The sequence below is a fragment of the Ovis canadensis genome, chromosome 7 (genome assembly GCF_042477335.2).
Source record: "Ovis canadensis isolate MfBH-ARS-UI-01 breed Bighorn chromosome 7, ARS-UI_OviCan_v2, whole genome shotgun sequence".
Classification (NCBI taxonomy): Eukaryota; Metazoa; Chordata; class Mammalia; order Artiodactyla; family Bovidae; genus Ovis; species Ovis canadensis.
This window is the reverse complement of record NC_091251.1, coordinates 39,377,926-39,396,659: the sequence shown is the minus strand read 5'-3', so window position 1 is coordinate 39,396,659 and position 18,734 is coordinate 39,377,926. Positions and strand designations below refer to the sequence as shown.

At 41.8% G+C, this 18,734-nt stretch overlaps 1 protein-coding gene across 9 annotated transcripts in view; it reads left to right on the top strand.

Annotated features, from left to right (window-relative positions):
* Positions 1-18,734, top strand: part of RYR3 (ryanodine receptor 3) — a 575,944-nt gene that overhangs the window by 333,332 nt on the left and 223,878 nt on the right. For all 9 annotated transcript variants that reach the window (XM_069595972.1, XM_069595974.1, XM_069595971.1 and 6 more), the window contains exons 20-22: positions 10,101-10,317; positions 15,594-15,698; positions 17,389-17,492. In XM_069595972.1, the coding sequence (XP_069452073.1) occupies positions 10,101-10,317; positions 15,594-15,698; positions 17,389-17,492 (426 nt within the window). The remainder of the gene's footprint in view (positions 1-10,100; positions 10,318-15,593; positions 15,699-17,388; positions 17,493-18,734) is intronic.

The window sequence follows — 18,734 nt, the reverse complement described above, 5'->3', positions numbered from 1 at the left end:
CATACCAGCACTCATACGCATATACATGTACAGGCATATTTATAAACATAGCCATGGAGATGTATATAATATATTGAAATTAAGCATTTTCTTTGAGGTTCTTGTAACAAAAGGAGAACAAGTATAGTAAAACCGTGCTCTAGTTGCTAAATCATGTCCTACTCTTTTGCTACCCCACATACTGTAGCTCATCAGACTAGTCTATCCATAGAATGTTCCAAGTAAGAATACTGGAATGGGTAGTCATTTCATTCTCCAGGGGATCTTCCTGATTCAGGGATCAAACCCATATCTCCTGCTTGGCAGGTGGGTTCTTTACCCCTGAGCCACCTGGTTGGCGACTAGGGTTGTAAATCTGCCCATCACAGGTTCAAGCCAGAGACGCTAACATCAGCATTAAAAACTATATTCTAAAGAGTTAAGGGTTATTTACCTGTGTTTCTCTGTGCTGAGAATATTTCCTTGAGAATGTCACCCCAGTTCTTCCTTTTGAAGTGTAACAGAATGTTATCATTTCTGTTGCAATCCATAAGGAGCATGTAGAAAACATTATTGAAAGACACAGGCACTATAAACACAAAGAAGATTGATTGGGCAAGATTCTCTGGCAATCAGGGAAAGCCAGGACAAGCCCCACTGTACATCTTTCCCACTCCATTCCCCAGGAGTAAAGAGAATGAGCAGAAATCTAAGTCCAACCTAACAGCATTTGGATCACCCACCTGCTGGCTCGGTGTCCTCTCTGGAGAAGCAAGGTCACTGATCAGCTAGTTCTCAGGCCCATGCTTCCCCGGGTAGCTAATGGCCTTGGTCACCCAGCATCAGGGCCATCCCTGTTTTCTTTGACTGCATCCAACTCTCTGGTTTTGCGAATTTTCAAAGAAAGCCCACCTACTTCCCAAGAATCTCACGTGAGAAAAGTGCTTAGCTTGTAGTCAAATCTCTGGAGAAGATGTCTTTTCCAATCTGCTGGCCAATGAAGTTTTCTGTGCATTCTGTGTTTAGCTAACAATACATCTGATCCCACATGTTACATGATTTTTAGTTATTAACCCATCCATCCAGTCTCCCTCAGAGCATGAGACAGGATTTTTGAGTATGTACATTTTTGTTGTTTGGGATCTTTTTTTTTCTTTTTTAATCTTCTTTCGGTAAAAGTTCCTGGTGGCTCAGACGGTAAAGCATCTGCCTACAATGCAGGAGACCTGGGTTCAATCCCTGGGTCGGGAACATCTCCTGGAAAAGGAAATGGCAACCCACTCCAGTATTCTTGCCTGGAAAATCCCATGGATAGAGAAACCTGGTAGGCTATAGTCCATGGGGTCGCAAAGAGTCGGACATAACTCCACTTTCACTTTCTCTTGGTAAAGGTCATGGCCAGCAGGGAGAGAGATAGGGGGCTGAAAAAGATAGGGGGAGAAGATGTTTCTAGTATCTTGTGCCTAGGTCACTGGGACATGCACCCTTCTCAGTGCACAGGAGAAAGAGAAGCAAAGTTCCAGGATAAGAGTGATGAGACATCTAACCCATTTGGAAGGCATAACTGCTGAGAGAATCTGAAAGAGGGGAGTCCAGATACATTGACTTAAGAAGTTAACATCTTCAACATCAGAACTTCTTGCTTATAGAAATTGAAGGAGCGTAAACTGAAGAGTGGTACTCAGGAACTTGATGTCTCCTAAGGCTCCTTTCTATCAGGAAAAATATCGCCTGTGACATATGCCTATCTTTTGTTCTCAGAACATGACATGGTGTGAGCAGAGGTGGAATCACAGTGGGTTGCATGCGTGGGAAATACATTTTACTGAAATACGTCCAGTCCGTCACAGGATGTCTTTACTCACGGTCAATGCCAGTCCTCTGTTGAAGTAACCAGTTTGTTTATTTTCACTTTTGAGCAAATGGGATCAATGTACGTGTACTTACTCTTTCACATCAACTGGTAAAATATCATTTGGTACTGAAACCCAGCCCTTCCCGTCTATATTACTTTGGTTCAGTTGTGCAAAAAGCTAGAAACAGCAAGATATTAATTCCAAGGTAAAGTATCTTATTGAAAATAAATGTGTTTAATGACAAAATTGAAAAGAAATTAGTGTTTGCATCCAATATAGTAGAATACTTGCATAGTTTTATAATGTCGTTCTCAGCAAGATGCAAGGTTATTCCTATCTAGACAGAGATTTTTCTCCCATCATACAAGAACTCAGAATTGTTTCTCATATTTAACTCCTCTCGTTTCCTCCTCTTTATTGGTCTTTACTGAGGTCGTAGTCTTGAATTTATGATCCCACAATTATTTTTATAATTACAAACTATGTTGTTAACAGTACCTGATCAGGATGTCCCTGCTAGCGGCATCAGAGAGCAAAAATCTTTTTCAATTAGATCTACCCACAGTGAAGTCAAAAGCAGTATGAGTAATTACTAACAAAATCCACAAATCAATATGTGCTCTCTTTTCTAACCATTATAAATGTGCCTCCTTAGTTTCCTTCTCATGCTAGTTTGTTTGTGGAGGGTATTATGAGTGTAACAGACCCTCAGTGTAACAACCCTATTTGTTCTAGGACAGAATTTGGGATGAAGCATGTGTACCTTGGAGCCCACCCAAAAGGTTGAATTACTTAGATATCAGAAAGCTCTTATTAAAAGGTAATCTCACCCTGCCAAATGGCATGATGGTGTGTGCCACACAGAGAACATTGCACTAAAGCCACAGTATATAGTGAGATTTGGGTGCTTAGTTTTGCAGAAAATTGATCCGTTAAGTTGCTGTAGTAGACTATATTTTATAGCTATGGTTAAATTCCCCTTGCGTGTGTGCTGAGTCACTTCAGTCATATCCAACTCTTCGTGACCCCATGGCCCACAGCCCACCAGGCTCCTCTGTCCATGGGATTCTCCAGGCAAGAATACTGGCGTGAGTTGTCATGCCCTTCTCCAGGGGATCTTCCTGACCCAGGGATCAAACCCGAGTCTCTTAGTCTCCTGCATTGGCAGGTGAGTTCTTTACCACTGGCACCACCTGGGAATCCCAAATTCCCCATTGATCTATTTAATCTTCATATGTAAGTCTTTTACCAGCCTTTCTAATTTATAAAAACAACACTCTCCAAAGATGGTTGGTATTTGCGGTTGCTGTTTGTTTTCCGCACCAGCCTTGGCTAAAATTCAGGTAACCAATAGCTTAGCTATTTCCAGCTTGCTGTGGTCAATGCTGTGGAAATTATTGCTGAGATAAATATACTTCTGCAAAGAACATGATGAGCACTGGCTGAATTGCCCTGGGCTTTCATCAAACACTGGCCAGAAAGAAATATGAATGTGGGAATGTACATAACTCAAATTGTTCTCCTGTCTTAGCAATGTGGATTAAAGATGCAATTATGAATCATGACTTATGAGTTGAGTTCAGGTCAACAAAAGCTTGCCATTTCTTTCTGCTGCTAACCACAGCCTGTATCCTTTTCTTCTTTGGGACACTGTCCCAACTCCTGGGAGGGATTCAATAAGAATAGTGAGACATCTAGTGTGACTAAAATGATTTCACAGTTTGCTAGTACAGTATGAATAAGGAAACTTAGTCATCTTTTTTGAGTATGGCAAAGGTTTGTCTTGATTTTTGCTCTATTTTTCATTCATGGGTCACTCTTTCAAACTTAGGGATTTATGTTAGGTTTTCTCATCTCTTCTGCAAATTGGTAAGTAAAAATGCACAAATCTTAAAAGATGAAATTGCAAATGCTAGTGGGGATTTTTTCAATGCCGTTTTCTCTGTTTATAAAATTAGCCTAGTAAATAAAAAATTCCTCTATGTATCCTCAAACTTCACTACTCCCAGGTGACTATTACTGAATCTATTGCTCATCTTTAAAGTAGAGAAATCTAAGGAAGCTTCCCTTATCGTAATCACTTTAGGAAGAAAAAAAACCTTGGAGAGCTGATGGTGTGTCTGAGTTATAGGAAGAACCCTAGAAGATGATACAAGTGCTTTAGTGGAAGAGAAATTGATTAATGAAATTGATTTTTAAAATCTATTAATCTAGAGAAAAATCAGAGGATGAAGAACTAAGTTTAATGACCTCTTAAATTATCTTTTTATTTTCACTTTAATATTTTTTGTGATACTAAGAGATTCAGTGGAACCCAAGGAGCAGGGAAGAATACCCCAAGAGAAGAGAGGTTGATATTCTAATTGAAAATTTCTCATCGATGAATGAGGCCAAAGGATTTAAAAGATTAACAGTAAGTGCCAGATAACAGATTTATTAGAAAAAGTAGACTAGATAGGTATAACTGTTGTCTCTCTCTCCACGCCTTTAAATCCTTTCTCTGGACTCCTGGATAAGTTCTTGGGCAGGTTCTGTAGCCCTTATTACTCCTTTTAAGACCAGGAACCATCTTGCCAATACTTAAAAATTCCATCTTTTGAAAAGTACAAAAACTCCAGATTTGTATCCAGTTATCGTTTGAGCCCTCCCCTACTCTCCCTGCAGTTTGAAGTGAGGCTCCTCCTCAGCCACCAGCTCCTGTCTCAGGCCCCTCCAGGGCCTAGGGTCCAGCCCAGACTCAAGATAACTGAAGGGTGAGCACATTCCATGGAGTTGACTCAGCTGCCTTGTGACATCAGCCTTTTTGTAGCTGCTACATAATTGCGGCATCTTTCTCTTCTGAGGCTCTTCGATAGGTTTCTTGGAGAGCCCCAGGCTGGGAGCACCCAACTTCAAATCTCTTGACTTGGCTTCCCCACCTGTGCTGGCTGCTCCCTTCTGGCTGACCCCAAGCCTCCTCCGTTCCCCCTCCCCCTCCAGCTATGTGGGCCTCCTGCCTCCCCCAAGCCCTGAGTTTCTGATCTCTGCTTAGTCATTTTCCTTTCCAGGCAGGATTCCTTTCTGATGGCTAGCAGCTGGCTCATCTGTCCCTCTGCTCGTGCCATCACTAGGCAAACATGTCCCTTGCTACATTCCAGGAACACTCAGAAGCTTCTGAGTAGTTCCTTAAAGCCCTCATTTGACTCCAGATTGGAAAGGACTCCCATCCCCTTCTTCATGACAACTTTCTCCAAATGAATTCTTTACCTTTCTTATCAGGAGGTAAGGCTAAAGCTGCACTGATTTCACAGTTTTTTCATGGATCCTCATAGTTGGTCCAGCACCTCACTTCAGGATGAGAAAACATTGGCATCCCCTGAATTATTTGCATCTGGGACTTCTGCTAAACCGGAGACAAAGGGGGATCCCATTTTAATATCCTCCCATCATTAAATTGGGTTTTAGGTATCTTCTTTCTTGCTTTTGGTTGTTCCCTTTACACCTGTATTTTATCCCTGAGTATTCACTTTGACCTGGTTGCTGGGGTCTCCGGGAGAGGGTTTATGAGGAGCACCGGCCTTCTTGGTGGTTTGTCGGAGCCCTTCCCGCAGACTCTGGGCAGTGAGAGGAGGAGCCCAGATGCAGTGTGCCCGCACCGGCTCCTGCCCAGTCCCGCCTGCTGGGGAGCAGGGCTCCCGTCTGACAGGGCTTGGGAAGCCACCCAGAACCCTTCTTTCTACCCACCGAAGCACAGCATAATGGCACTGGAAGATGAATGCTTCAGTAGGCAGTAAACATGTTAATTTTTTATTTTACTATCTTTGTGGCCATTCGAGGTGATAAGATTCAAATTTATAACCAAATTACCATTCTCCTTTTAATAACTGAATATAAAAGCAGCATTGTTCTCCCTAAGTGCTACATGGATTTCTACCTTTCTTGATTTGTTCTCTATCCAGAGGACAATAGCAGATTTTAAAGCATAAGAGAAATGTTAAAACTATACATAACTGGCAATAGGGCTTATGAATAATAAAGTCCATCTAGACGTCCTGGTAACAGATCATTTAGTTGGTCTTAGAATCCATACACTAGTGAGTAACAAGAAATACATCAGTTGTACAAGCTCCTCTTGGGTGTTCAGCTCTTCACTGAAAGAATGCTCAGTGAGAAGGGAAAAGCAGAAAACTTCCCACACAAATTCTTTGCTCAAAATGATTTAGTTTTGTCCCAAAATGATTTAGTTTTGTCCCATAGTTCCAGCCTGTTCCAGCATGTCCGTAACCCAGTCTGTTCTGTTGCAACTGAATTTTGGAAAGTTCACAAATATTAAGGCCTAATTATTATTTCCTGAAGGTTTACTAAATAAGTAACATTGCAGGCTAATGACTCAATTTTGTTCCAATATCATTGTTCATATTCTTAATACACATAGATCGTGTCCTGTTATATAACGGTTAATGTAGGAACACTCACACGGAATAATTGTGGTTCTAATTCTCTATTATTGTTATTTAGTACTTTAAAATGGGAAAGTGGGAGGCTTCATATGATTTCTGTAATTAATTTTAAAACAGCATTTTATAAAATGCTGTTTGAATAAAGAATTTATGTTGGGAAGAGGGGGAAGAAACTTAATGTCTTTTACTTGGAGAGACTTTTATTTTCCAGTTTTACCATTCAGTTCAGTTCAGTTCAATTGCGTCCGACTCTTTGCGACCCCATGAATCGCAGCACGCCAGGCCTCCCTGTCCATCACCAACTCCTGGAGTTCACTCAGACTCATGTCCATTGAATCAGTGATGCCATCCAGCCATCTCATCCTCTGTCGTCCCCTTCTCCTCCTGCCCCCAATCCCTCCCAGCATCAGAGTCTTTTTCCAATGAGTCAACTCTTCCCATGAGGTGGCCAAAGTACTGGAGTTTTAGCTTTTAGCATCATTCCTTCCAAAGAAATCCCAGGGCTGATCTCCTTCAGAATGGATTGGTTGGATCTCCTTGCAGTCCAAGGGACTCTCAAGAGTCTTCTCCAACACCACAGTTCAAAAGCATCAATTCTTCGGCGCTCAGCCTTCTTCACAGTCCAACTCTCACATCCGTACATGACCACAGGAAAAACCATAGCCTTGGCTAGACGGACCTTAGACGGCAAAGTAATGTCTCTGCTTTTGAATATGCTATCTAGGTTGGTCATAACTTTTCTTCCAAGGAGTAAGCGTCTTTTAATTTCATGGTTGCAGTCACCATCTGCAGTGATTTTGGAGCCCCCGAAAATAAAGCCTGCCACTGTTTCCACTGTTTCCCCATCTATTTGCCATGAAGTGATGGGACCAGATGCCATGATCTTCATTTTCTGAATGTTGAGCTTTAAGCCAACTTTTTCATTCTCCACTTTGACTTTCATCAAGAGGCTTTTTAGTTCTTCGCTTTCTGTGAAAGTTTTACCATTAGCTGCTCATAATCACAGTTACTCAGCCAACACTGAGACTCTGCTGCAAGGCTTCCCCCTACTAGAATATTCCAGTTAAAGGAAGTGAGACCTAGTAGAGAGTATTGCTGTGAGAGCTTTGCTAGATCATAACGTTCCCACATATCCCTCCACACCCACAGCCCTACTCCATCACCAATTCCTAACAAGCCAAATTCCAAAACAAAGTTGGAATCTAACCACTGCTTTCCAGCTTGGTCTTCATCATCTTGTTCCAACCCAGCCTCGTCTCTCACTGGGACTAGATTGATGTCAGGTGCCTCCTAATTGGTCCCAGACCTGTCTACATAAGACAGTGAAACCAGCTCTGTGTTTCTTCTCCTTAAATCCCTCAGAAGCTCCTCACCTGAAAGAAACAGACCCTGCCTGATTTAGCCCTGCCCCCTGCCACCTCGGCTCTTACCCCTTGGGCTCCCCATGTTCTCACTCACACCGCCCTCCACCCACATCGTCCCTACCTCAGGGCCTTTGCACGTGTTCTTCCCTTCACCCAGAACGCTCTTCCTCCAGATTCTGAACTCACTGGCTTCTCCTTTTCCTTTAGGGTTAACAGAAATATCTCCCCCTCACAGAAGCCTTTCTTGACCCCAGTCTAGCACCTCCCTCCTTCCCTGAGTTGTTTCGGTCTCCCTCTTTATTCCCTCATCAAATGCCTCCCAATCAGTGGTTATGACTGTTTGCCTCGTTGGATGCCTGCTCTGTGACACGAGGGTCAGGGTATTCTCTTTTTATTGTTGGTCCACAGTGCAGAGAGCAGTGCAGTTCATGTGGGTTCAGTAAGCGTAGTTGGTTATGCTGAGGGAAAGTGGGAGGGAGTGAATACGTGTAGCTGCTATGTATGTGGATGGGTTTTTCCTGTGTAAGATTATTGGTGATCCTGCAGGACTGTGTCTCTTGTCATGTCTTAATTACTTAACGTTACCATCATATTTTCTCATCAATATGGTTACAGATGATTTGCAAAAGCTGTATATCTAGTCTCAAACCTAAAAACCTATAAAGTGTCATGTTGAAATATTTCACTTTCACTCTCTTCTTGCAGAGGAGCTTTGTGCGCTAACCCTAACCTAACAATATATGTGGGGCTGATGGTAGCCAGAATGCAAAATTAAAATATTTTAAAGATTTCAGTTTGTTGGTAATCAGTGCCAGCTGTGACTGTGGCCCCACAAGGATTCTCCCTTCTTCTTTGGGAGGTCCCTGTAGGCACTGCTGGGGTGGGCCAGGGCATTAGGCCTGGATGCCAGCAAGGCAGTGGTGCCCCCTAGAAGGCTCTGGATCCCTAGTGAGCAAACTGGATGCCCATTTGGCCCCCCATGGCTGTAACCACCTGCTGATACTTTCTCACAGTCTCCCTCATATGGCTACTTTGGGAACTGCAGCCTCTTCAGTGTATCTTTTCTATTAACATCTCCTGCCGTGTATACCATTTCTGTTTAATATTCTCATGTTATTTGATCTTTTTGCACCGTAAACTAGGAATTTCCTATTTCCCCCAAATATTTATAGCATGTTTTCTTTCGTTGTTGTGTGAGTAATCTCTCTCAACTAAAAAGACTTGAATTCTCGTGCTGTTGTTTCGATGTGATCTTTTCAGAATCTGGCATTATCACTGTTACTCTTTTCAAACTATAGTAATAATATCTATATTAATGATATCTATAGTAATGATTCTCCAACTAGGGTAAGGATGAACTTGATTTTTTAAAATCTAGTGATTTTAATATATGATTTTTTTTTTCTTTCTGACTCACTTCACTCTGTATGACAGATTCTAGGTCCATCCACATCTCTACAAACAACACAGTTTCATTCCTTATCATGGCTGAGTAATATTCCATTGTATATAAGTACCATATCCTCTTTATCCATTTATCTGTCAATAGGCCTTTAGGTTGCTTCTATATCTTGGCTATTGTAAACAGTGCTGCAATGAACATTGAGTGTATGTCTTTTCGAATTATGGTTTTCTCAAGGTATATATGCCCAGGAGTGGGATTTCTGGGTCATATGATACTTCTATTTTTACTTTTTTAAGTGCCTCCATACTGTTCTCCATAGTGGCTGTATCAATTTACATTCCCACCAACAGTGTGGGAGGGTTCCCTTTTCTCCACACCCTCTCCAGCATTTATTGTTTGTAGACTTCTTTGATGATGGCTATTTTGATGAGCGTGAGGTGATACCTCATTGTAGTTTTGATTTGTGTTTCTCCAATAACTGGCGATGTTGAGCATCTTTTCTTGTGCCTCTTGGCCATCTACATGTCTTCTTTGGAGAACTGTCCATTTAGATCTTCCGCCCATTTTTTGGTTGGGTTGTTTTCAGTGCTCTGTGATGACCTAGAGGGGTGGGTTAGGAGTGGGTGGGAGGGAGGCCCCAGAGAAAGGGGATACACATATACATATAGCTGATTCACTTCATTGTGCAGCAGAAACTAACACACCACTGTAAAGCAGTTATACTCCAATTAAGAAAAAGAAAAAATCTAGCAGTTTTACTGTATCTTCATTTTTAAGAACTTAGCTGACGTGGCCAATTGAGAATTGTGGGCAGTCTGAACTGACACTTGGCTCTATCTCCAATTTAGGGTGTTTACTATGATGTGTACTTTAGGGGGTTTACTGTGATGAATCTGACATCATTCACTTCCCAAAAAAATAATTTGGATTAATCTGACATTGTTCACTTCCCAAAAAAATAATTTAGATGAGGGGAGCTGATCTTTAACTTTCACTTATTTGGGCTGGCATGTTATTTTTTTAACCTCTCTCTTCCTGGTCTCTCCAAATAACACAGAGTACGTTTCCTGCTGGGTGGACGTCATGGAGAATTTAAGTTCCTGCCTCCCTCTGGCTATGCCCCTTGCTATGAAGCCTTACTTCCAAAGGAAAAGATGAGATTGGAGCCTGTCAAAGAGTATAAACGTGATGCTGAAGGAATTCGAGATCTGTTGGGTACCACCCAGTTCCTCTCCCAAGCCTCTTTCATCCCATGCCCCATAGATACCAGTCAGGTAGGTTCAGGCTGCCAACAGCAGGCATCCCATGGAGATAATATAATAGGGTTAAATCCCCCTTGCTTCTTCACCATTGAACCATTCTTACCACACCTTTTGTAGCATTGTCGTGATATATGAACAGCCATTATTCTTTACATTTCCACCATATGCGACAATTGAAGTCTAAGGATTTTGCAATCCATGAACAAGCTGAGCACTTGCTACACACCAGGCATTGTACCAGGCTCTGTGAGACACAGGCAGAAATGTCTCAAGATTCTCTGGGAATTCGCAACCAAGTTGAAGAAATAAGCAAAAAGAAAAGCACATGTGTAATTTTATTTTAAGTCTGACTTTCAGGCTGTGATTGACTAAGGAGCACTTAATTTAAACAGATTATCTTATTTAACCAGTAAAACCCAAATACAGTAGTCATTTGTTTGCTAATAGTTTTCCCAATTTTGCTCCTTATCAAAATATCATGCCACTTAACCTTGGCTTTTCAATAATAAGTCAGGTTTTATTTTTTTTATTTTTATTTTTTAGGTGTATTTATTTTTCTTAATTTTTATTTTTACTTTATTTTACTTTACAATACCGTATTGGTTTTGCCATACATTGACATGTTTTTAAAAGACTGTCTTTACTCGAAAGTCAAATAGTGCCTTTTATACATAGCTTAAATATTTTATTGCTACTTTTCTCTGTCGTCTCCTTGTATATCACTGACTTGGTATACTTTTTCAAAAAAAAAAAAAAAACTCCATGAGCTTCCCTCCTCAAACATAACTGGGATTTTTGTAAATAATGGAAACACTAATAATCATTATCCTAGAGCCAGGGAGGTGACACAGAAGGGAAGCAGGTCAAGGGTCAGGCCTCTAGAGCAGGTGGCGATTTCTTAGCCCTAGCTTAAACAGCCAAGTAAAAGCGTCAGGCTGAAGTGAGAGTCTTCCAACTGCTCAGGAGATATTAGAAATCTGAATTTTTATATGAACTCGCGCACTTCTTATGAACTACCAACTAATAAATGAAACGGTAATTGTTTATTGTTGTTACTGTAGTAGTAGTCAATTAGAGAAAATAAGGGGGAGAAAAGAGAACGTGAGTCCGCGGTTTGTGACCTCTGTGGAGAGAGGAGCAAAGTGCTGGGAAAACATAGAGAAACTTTCCCTGAAGGTCCGGGGGAAGACACTGACACTGAGCTAACAACAGAAGGATAAATATTGGGGGAGTTTGTATTAAAACCTTTAACTTCTCTTCTTTTCACAGCTGTTTGTAAGGCCTCCTCAGACAACTATTTTGCCTTTTTGCATTTCTTTTTCCTGGGGATGGTCTTGATCGCTCCCTTCTGTAGAGTGTCACGAACCTCCACCCATAGTTCTTCAGGCAGTCTGTCTGTCAGATCTAATCCCTTGAATCTATTTCTCACTTCCAGTGTATAATCATAAGGGATTTGATTTAGGTCATACCTGAATGGTCTAGTGGTTTTCCCTACTTTCTTCAGTTTTAGTCTGAATTTGCCAATAAGGCATTCATGATCTGAGTCACAGTCAGCTTCTGGTCTTGTTTTTGATGACTGTATAGAGTTTCTCCATTTTAGGTTGCAAAGAATATAATCACTCTGATTTCGGTATTGACCGTCTGGTGATGTCCATGTGTAGTCTTCTCTTGTGCTGTTGGAAGAGGGTGTTTGCTATGACCAGTGAGTTCTCTTGGCAAAACTCTATTAACCTTACAAATAGCTGTGAAAAGAAGAGAAATGAAAGGCAAAGGTGAAAAGGAAATATATACTCATTTGAATGCAGAGTTCCAAAGAATAGCAAGGAAAGATAAGAACCTCATTGATCAGTGCAAAGAAATAGAGGAAAACAATAGAATGGGAAAGACTAGAGATCTCTTCAAGAAAATTAGAGATACCAAGGGAATATTTCATGCAAAGATGGGCACAATAAAGGACAGAAATGGTATGGACCTAACAGAAGCAGAGGATATTAAGAAGAGGCGGCAAGAATACACAGAAGAACTATACAAAACAGATCTTCATGACCCAGATAATCAGAATGGTATAATCACTCACCTAGAGCCAGACATCCCGGAATGCGAAGTCAAGTGGGCCTTATGAAGCATCACTATGAACAAAGCTAGTGGAAGTGATGAAATTCCAGTTGAGCTATTTCAAATCTTAAAAGTTGATGCTGTGAAAGTGCTGCACTCAATATGGCAACAAATGTGGAAAACTCAGCATTGGCCCCAGGACTGAAAAAGGTCAGTGTTCATTGCAATGCCAAAGAATGCTCAAACTACCACATAATTACACTCATCTCACAGGCTAGTAAAGTAATGCTCAAAATTCCCCAAGCCAGGCTTCAACAACACATGAACCAGGAACTTCCAGATGTTCAAGCTGGATTTTAAAAAGGCAGATCAACCAGAGATCAAATTGCCAACATCTGCTGGATCATCGAAAAAGCAAGAGAGTTCCAGAAAAACATCTATTTCTGCTCTATTAACTATGCCAAAGCCTTTGACTTGTGGATCACAACAAACTGTGGAAAATTCCGGAAGAGATGGGAATACCAGATCACCTGACCTGCCTCTTGAGAAATCTGTATGCAGGTCAGGAAGCAACAGTTGGAACTGGACATGAAACAACAGACTGGTTCCAAATAGGAAAAGGAGTACATCAAGGCTGTATATTGTCACCCTGCTTATTTAACTTCTGTGCAGAGTACATCATGAGAAACGCTGGGCTGAAAGAAGCACAAGCTGGAATCAAGATTGCCGGGACAAATATCAATCACCTCAGATATGCAGATGACACCACCCTTATGGCAGAAAGTGAAGAGGAACTAAAAAGCCTCTTGATGAAAGTGAAAGAGGAGAGTGAAAAAATTGGGTTAAAACTCAACATTCAAAAAACTAATATCATGGCATCTGGTCCCATCACTTCATGGGAAATAGATGGGGAAACAGTGTCAGACTTCATTTTTCTGGGCTCCAAAATCACTGCAGATAGTGACTAAAGCCATGAAATTAAAAGACACTTGCTCCTTAGAAGAAAAGTTATGACCAACCTAGACAGCATATTAAAAAGCAGAGACATTACTTTGCCAACCAAGATCCATCTAGTCAAAGCTATGGTTTTTCCAGTAGTCACGTATGGATGTGCGAGTTGGTCTATTAAGAAAGCTGAGCGCCGAAGAATTGATGCTTTTGAACGGTGGTGTTGGAGAAGACTCTTGAGAGTCCCTTGGACTGCAAGAAGATCCAACCAATCCATTCTAAAGGAGATCAGTCCTGAATATTAATTGGAAGGACTGATGCTAAAGCTGAAACTCCAATCCTTTGGCCACCTGATGTGAAGAGCTGACTCATTTGAAAAGACCCTGATGCTGGGAAAGATTGAAGGCAGGAGGAAAAGGGGACGACAGAGGATGAGATAGTTGGATGGCATCACCGACTTAATGGACATGCGTTTGGGTAAACTCTGGGACTCAGTGATGGACAGGGAAGCCTGACGTGCTGCAGTCCATGGGATTGCAGAGAGTCAGACACAACTGAGCAACTAAACTGAACTGAACTTGTATTAAAACCAGAGCTGGGCATCAGTTAAAGAGATAAAAACAGATCTTACATAGAAACTCTTGCAGTAGAGGAAAGGGAACTCTATTATAGAGCTGGGGTCAGTTCTGAATACAACACAGACAAGTGGAGATTTACAGCCAAGGAACAGGGTGGGGTGGGGGTGGGGTGGGGGTGGGCATGTCAGTGATGCAAAAGGAGTAAGTGGAACATTGGGGTTGGGATGGATTCTTACTAAACTGACCTAACAATTCTCACTGAAGGCAGGTCTGAGTGATCTGATATCACCTGGGGGAGGATTGGGGGTGAATAAATTTGATCAGACATGGTGGGTGATCAGATATCAAGGGTGTGGGTTGTCAGTAAACTGAATTAGCAAGATTCTTGCTAAAACTGGAATCCTGAAGACAAGGCCCAAGGATTGAGCCTAGAGAAAAATAGCTCAGAAGCACCCATCTAGAGATTGGGCCAAGGAGAGAGTCTTTGTCATTTGTCATGTGGCATGGGGGCAGGGAGAGTACACATATTATGTGTATTATGGGGAGTGCTAATAAGAATAACGGTTGCATATATCAGGGCACAGAACTGTGAGACAGTGTGGCCTTTGGGGAGAATTTAGGGAGGTTTGGAAAGGATGTGTTTGGGAGACTGTGATGAGAGGCCTGGAGAATGGCGCTGTATTCTTGGTCAATCCTTGTGTCTTAGTCGAGGGGCACTTGGGGATGCTCAAGAGGAGAGTGTTTTGATGCAGTTGTATTATTGGCAGCTCATCACTCTGGTCACATTGGTGGGAGTTGACGAGACCAATTGTGAATGGTCTTGTAATGGTCCCAGTAGAAAATAACAAGGTTGAGTGATGTGAACGAGGGGAGCCTTCAGAAAGATGTTTAGGAAACAAGCATGTTGGGTTTTGTGACTGATTAGGTGTGGTTGGGGGTGGGCAGTGAAAGTGGGAGTATAATGCCAAGACAAAAGACACTAAGATGACTTTCAGGTTTAAGACAATTGTGGGCACATTCATTTAACAAAAGAGAGAAGCTATAAGAAACAAATTTAAAGGGAAAATAATGAATTCTGCTTTGAGCAACATACTGAGTTCACTTTGGTGGGAAAATCCTGCAGGCAGTTAGAATAGTGTGTCTGAACTGCAGGACAGACCATGAATGGAGGCTGGATGGTCAGGCGTGACCAGCTGCAGATGGAGGAGCTCGCTCAAGAAGAGAGCATAGGGGAGATGGAAAGGGAGAGATGGTCCAGAGGAAGCCAAGAGAGGAAGCAGCCTATAAATATAGCCCCTCTTGACTGACATGTTGTTGTTCAGTTGCTAAGTCATATCCAACTCTGTGACCCCATGAACTGCAGCACACCAGGCTTCCCTGACCTTCACCATCTCCCAGTCTCTGCTCGAACTCATGGCCACTGAGTCGGGAATACCATCCAATCATCTCATCCTCTGTCACCACCTTCTTCTCTTGCCCTCAATCTTTCCCAGGTCTTTGACAATCAGTTGGCTCTTCACATCAAGTGGCCAAAGTATTGGAACTTCAGCTTCAGCATCAGTCCCTGCAATGAATATTCAGGGTTAATTTCCTTTAGTGACATGTAGTGAATTCAACTAGGGTATCTGATCTGCCTAGATTTAATGATAAGATCTTAATTAAATTGATTCTCATAGTTCTGACTTCTCATTTTTTGTTTCCTTTTAGGTTGTTTTACCACCTCATCTAGAGAAAATCCGAGATAGGCTGGCTGAAAACATCCATGAGCTTTGGGGAATGAATAAAATAGAGCTTGGCTGGACTTTTGGCAAGGTATGTGTTTGAGTGGCCTGGCTATAGTGGAGGCAGAGGGGGTTGCCTTTTACCTGGAAGAGTTCTTCAAAGACTCAAACGATAAAAAACAAAAACCTCACGAGCCCAAACCTACTTCTTACTGAGTCCCATCCAGCTCTCACTGTGTCCAGCAGCCTTGCTCAGAAGTTTGTTGAACTGTGGTCAGGTGTGCCAGGGAGACCGGCTCTACACAGGCCGACCCAGGGGTTGGTCTCCTCCTTACTCCCAAATGCTGGGTGTTTTCTTCAGGGAATATCAAGTGTGGTCATCCCTCATCTCCTCCTTAAGTGCCCTCACATCTTATTTCTCTTCAGAAAAAGCTGTCCTCTCTGCATGGCTGGTGAAAAGAGGCTGATTCACTGTTTTGAATCAGAATTTGTTTATTGTGGTTTTCAGATGTATCACTAAGATTCATGGACACTCAGAGGAGGTTAAGAAATCTCTTTCACTAGAGAACCTTGTTCAAAGAGGATGTAAATGGACTTTCTTCTGTGATTTGTGTAAGGTCATGTCCAAAGGCAGAAGGATCCATGATTCTAAAGCTTCCTATGACCCTGACACTCTCAAATTATGTACCATCCAGCTTAGTTACTGAAAGGGTCCCTGCACCCCAGCACTTACATATTGATACAGCTCATAAATATTCTCTTTATATGTGACCCCCTCTCTGCTATATGCTCTTGTAATGCCACAGATTTCTCCTTTGAGAATGAATCACGGTTGCAATTAAACACTTACTTCTTTGACAATTGTATTTCTGCCCATAAGACTGTGTCCTGTCCCAGCTCACCATTGAACTCCTAAGGTCTAGCCCACAGCCCACCACCTAGTAGACATTCAGCATGTGTTTGTGAAATAAACGAACAAATGAATGAGTGAGTTACTGCCTGGATCGGCACTGCACTATTCAATAGCTGTGGGCCACATGTGGCTACTAAGCACTTAAAATGTGACTAGCCTGAATTGACATGTGCTGTAAATAGAAAGTACATGGTGGCTTTTTAAGACTTTCTATGAAAAGCCAATATAAAATGGCTCAGAAATAATTTCTTAATTATTTGTTAAAATGGTAACGTTTTGAGGGTTTGGGTTAAGTAAAATACATTATTAAAATTCATTTCACCTGGTTTTAGCTTTTGCTTTTTGGAGTTTTTTTGTTTGGTTTGGTTTGGGGTTTTTTGTTTGTTTTGGTTTGGTTTGGGGGGGATTGCTGTTGTTGTTGTTTTGGTTTTCTTATGTGGTTACTAGGAAATTTGAAATTGTGAACGCAGTTCCCATTGGTGGCTGATTCTGAGTCTCCATCAGACAGTGCTGGGCCAGAGTCTGTGGTCCTTTATGTTCTGCAGAATGCTACCCTGCAGTGGCACCAGGGTTCTGTGAATTTGGCACAGGCAGGACCATGAATGAAATTGCTTCTCTGGGAAAGTATGTTCTGAAGGCAAACGCTTGGCTGGAAGCAGTGCCCAGAACACAAGCCACCAGCAGCCCGGGGCCTGCATGTGTCACTCACTAGAGAGAAGGCCGTCTATTTGGCTGTCAGCAAATAGCTGTCGTTGCTCTGCCTGATGCGAATCGCCTGGGCCGTTTCAGAGTGTGTCCTTTCCTGTGTCCCCAGGCAGTGCTGGTTGTGAAAACTTAAAATCATATTCTTTCTTTTGTTGTCACCTAGATGCGAGATGACAATAAAAGACAGCACCCCTGCCTTGTCGAGTTTTCAAAGCTGCCTGAAACTGAGAAGAATTATAACCTACAAATGTCAACTGAAACCCTAAAGTGAGTGCTTAATTGAATTTGGATTAAACAGTGAGTAGATGATTTAATGCCTTATAACTAAACCACAAACCTGTTGTCCCTTGCCTCGAAAACATGATGCAGTCTGACAAATTAGCAGGAATGGGGATTAGTCATGCCACAAAAGGGTTTAGCATAGTGAATAATACATCCACTGTTATTATTTAGCATATACAGTTCTTTAGAGACCATTTGCTATTTGCCAGGGACAAGGAAAATGTAGGCCGAAAAAAGGAAGAGAAACTTGCAAAAGACTGATTGTCTCTTTCGTTGTTTAGTTGCTAAGTCATGTCCAACTCTGGGATCCCATGGACCATAGCCCACCACGCTCCTCTGTCCATGGGATTTCCCAGGCAAGAATATTGGAGTGGGCCACCTTTTCCTTCTCCAGGGGAATTGCCTCTTTTAGTTCATGTATCATTAAGAAAAGAAGATAAGATATATAGTAGATTCTAGGTCATATTGAAACTGGACAACTTAACCTAAGTCTCTGTTCTCTCATCTAGAAAGTAAGGATAGTAATAGTTCTTATCTCTTCATAATTGTTGTAATGGTTAAATGAGATGCTGAACATTAAAAAACAAGGATACATCATTTCTAAAAATCAATGGGAAAGCATAGTTTAATTAACTAACATTCAACTTAGAAATAACTTTTAGCTTCTCTATGATCCCACCCACAGTTTCAACATTGATTCAGATCTTCATTAACTTTTTTAGCCCAAGTTTATGTCTCCCTTCTTGAATCCCTTTGTATTTGTTACCTGTGCTCTCTGCCTAGTATTTCTCCGTTCACTCCTTGTCAGTACAGAACTTTTTAACTTCAGGTTTGCTGGCATAGTGATGCCTTGTCTCACAGGAACCCATGTGAAATGTCTTCCATCACAGCAACCCTCCTCAAGGATGGGGCTTTGGTACCTCATGGTGTCCAGCACAGCTCAAGGCACTGTGTGCAGGGAGCACCCAAGAAATGCTTGCTGACTTCCGGGTTTGCTATTAGGGTCCCATCTGTCCTCTGGAATCAGAGAATCAGGATACAATCCTAATGCAGATTCATAAACTAGAAAAGGTCTCCCAGAATGAACAAACTTTTTGTTGCATTCTTATGCTATGCATTCAGGAGATGGCAGACTAAGATCCACAAACTTATCTAACCAGCCACCTATTTTGGTTATTAAAAAAATGTTTATTGTAACAAAGGCAGGCTCTTCATATTGTCTTGCAT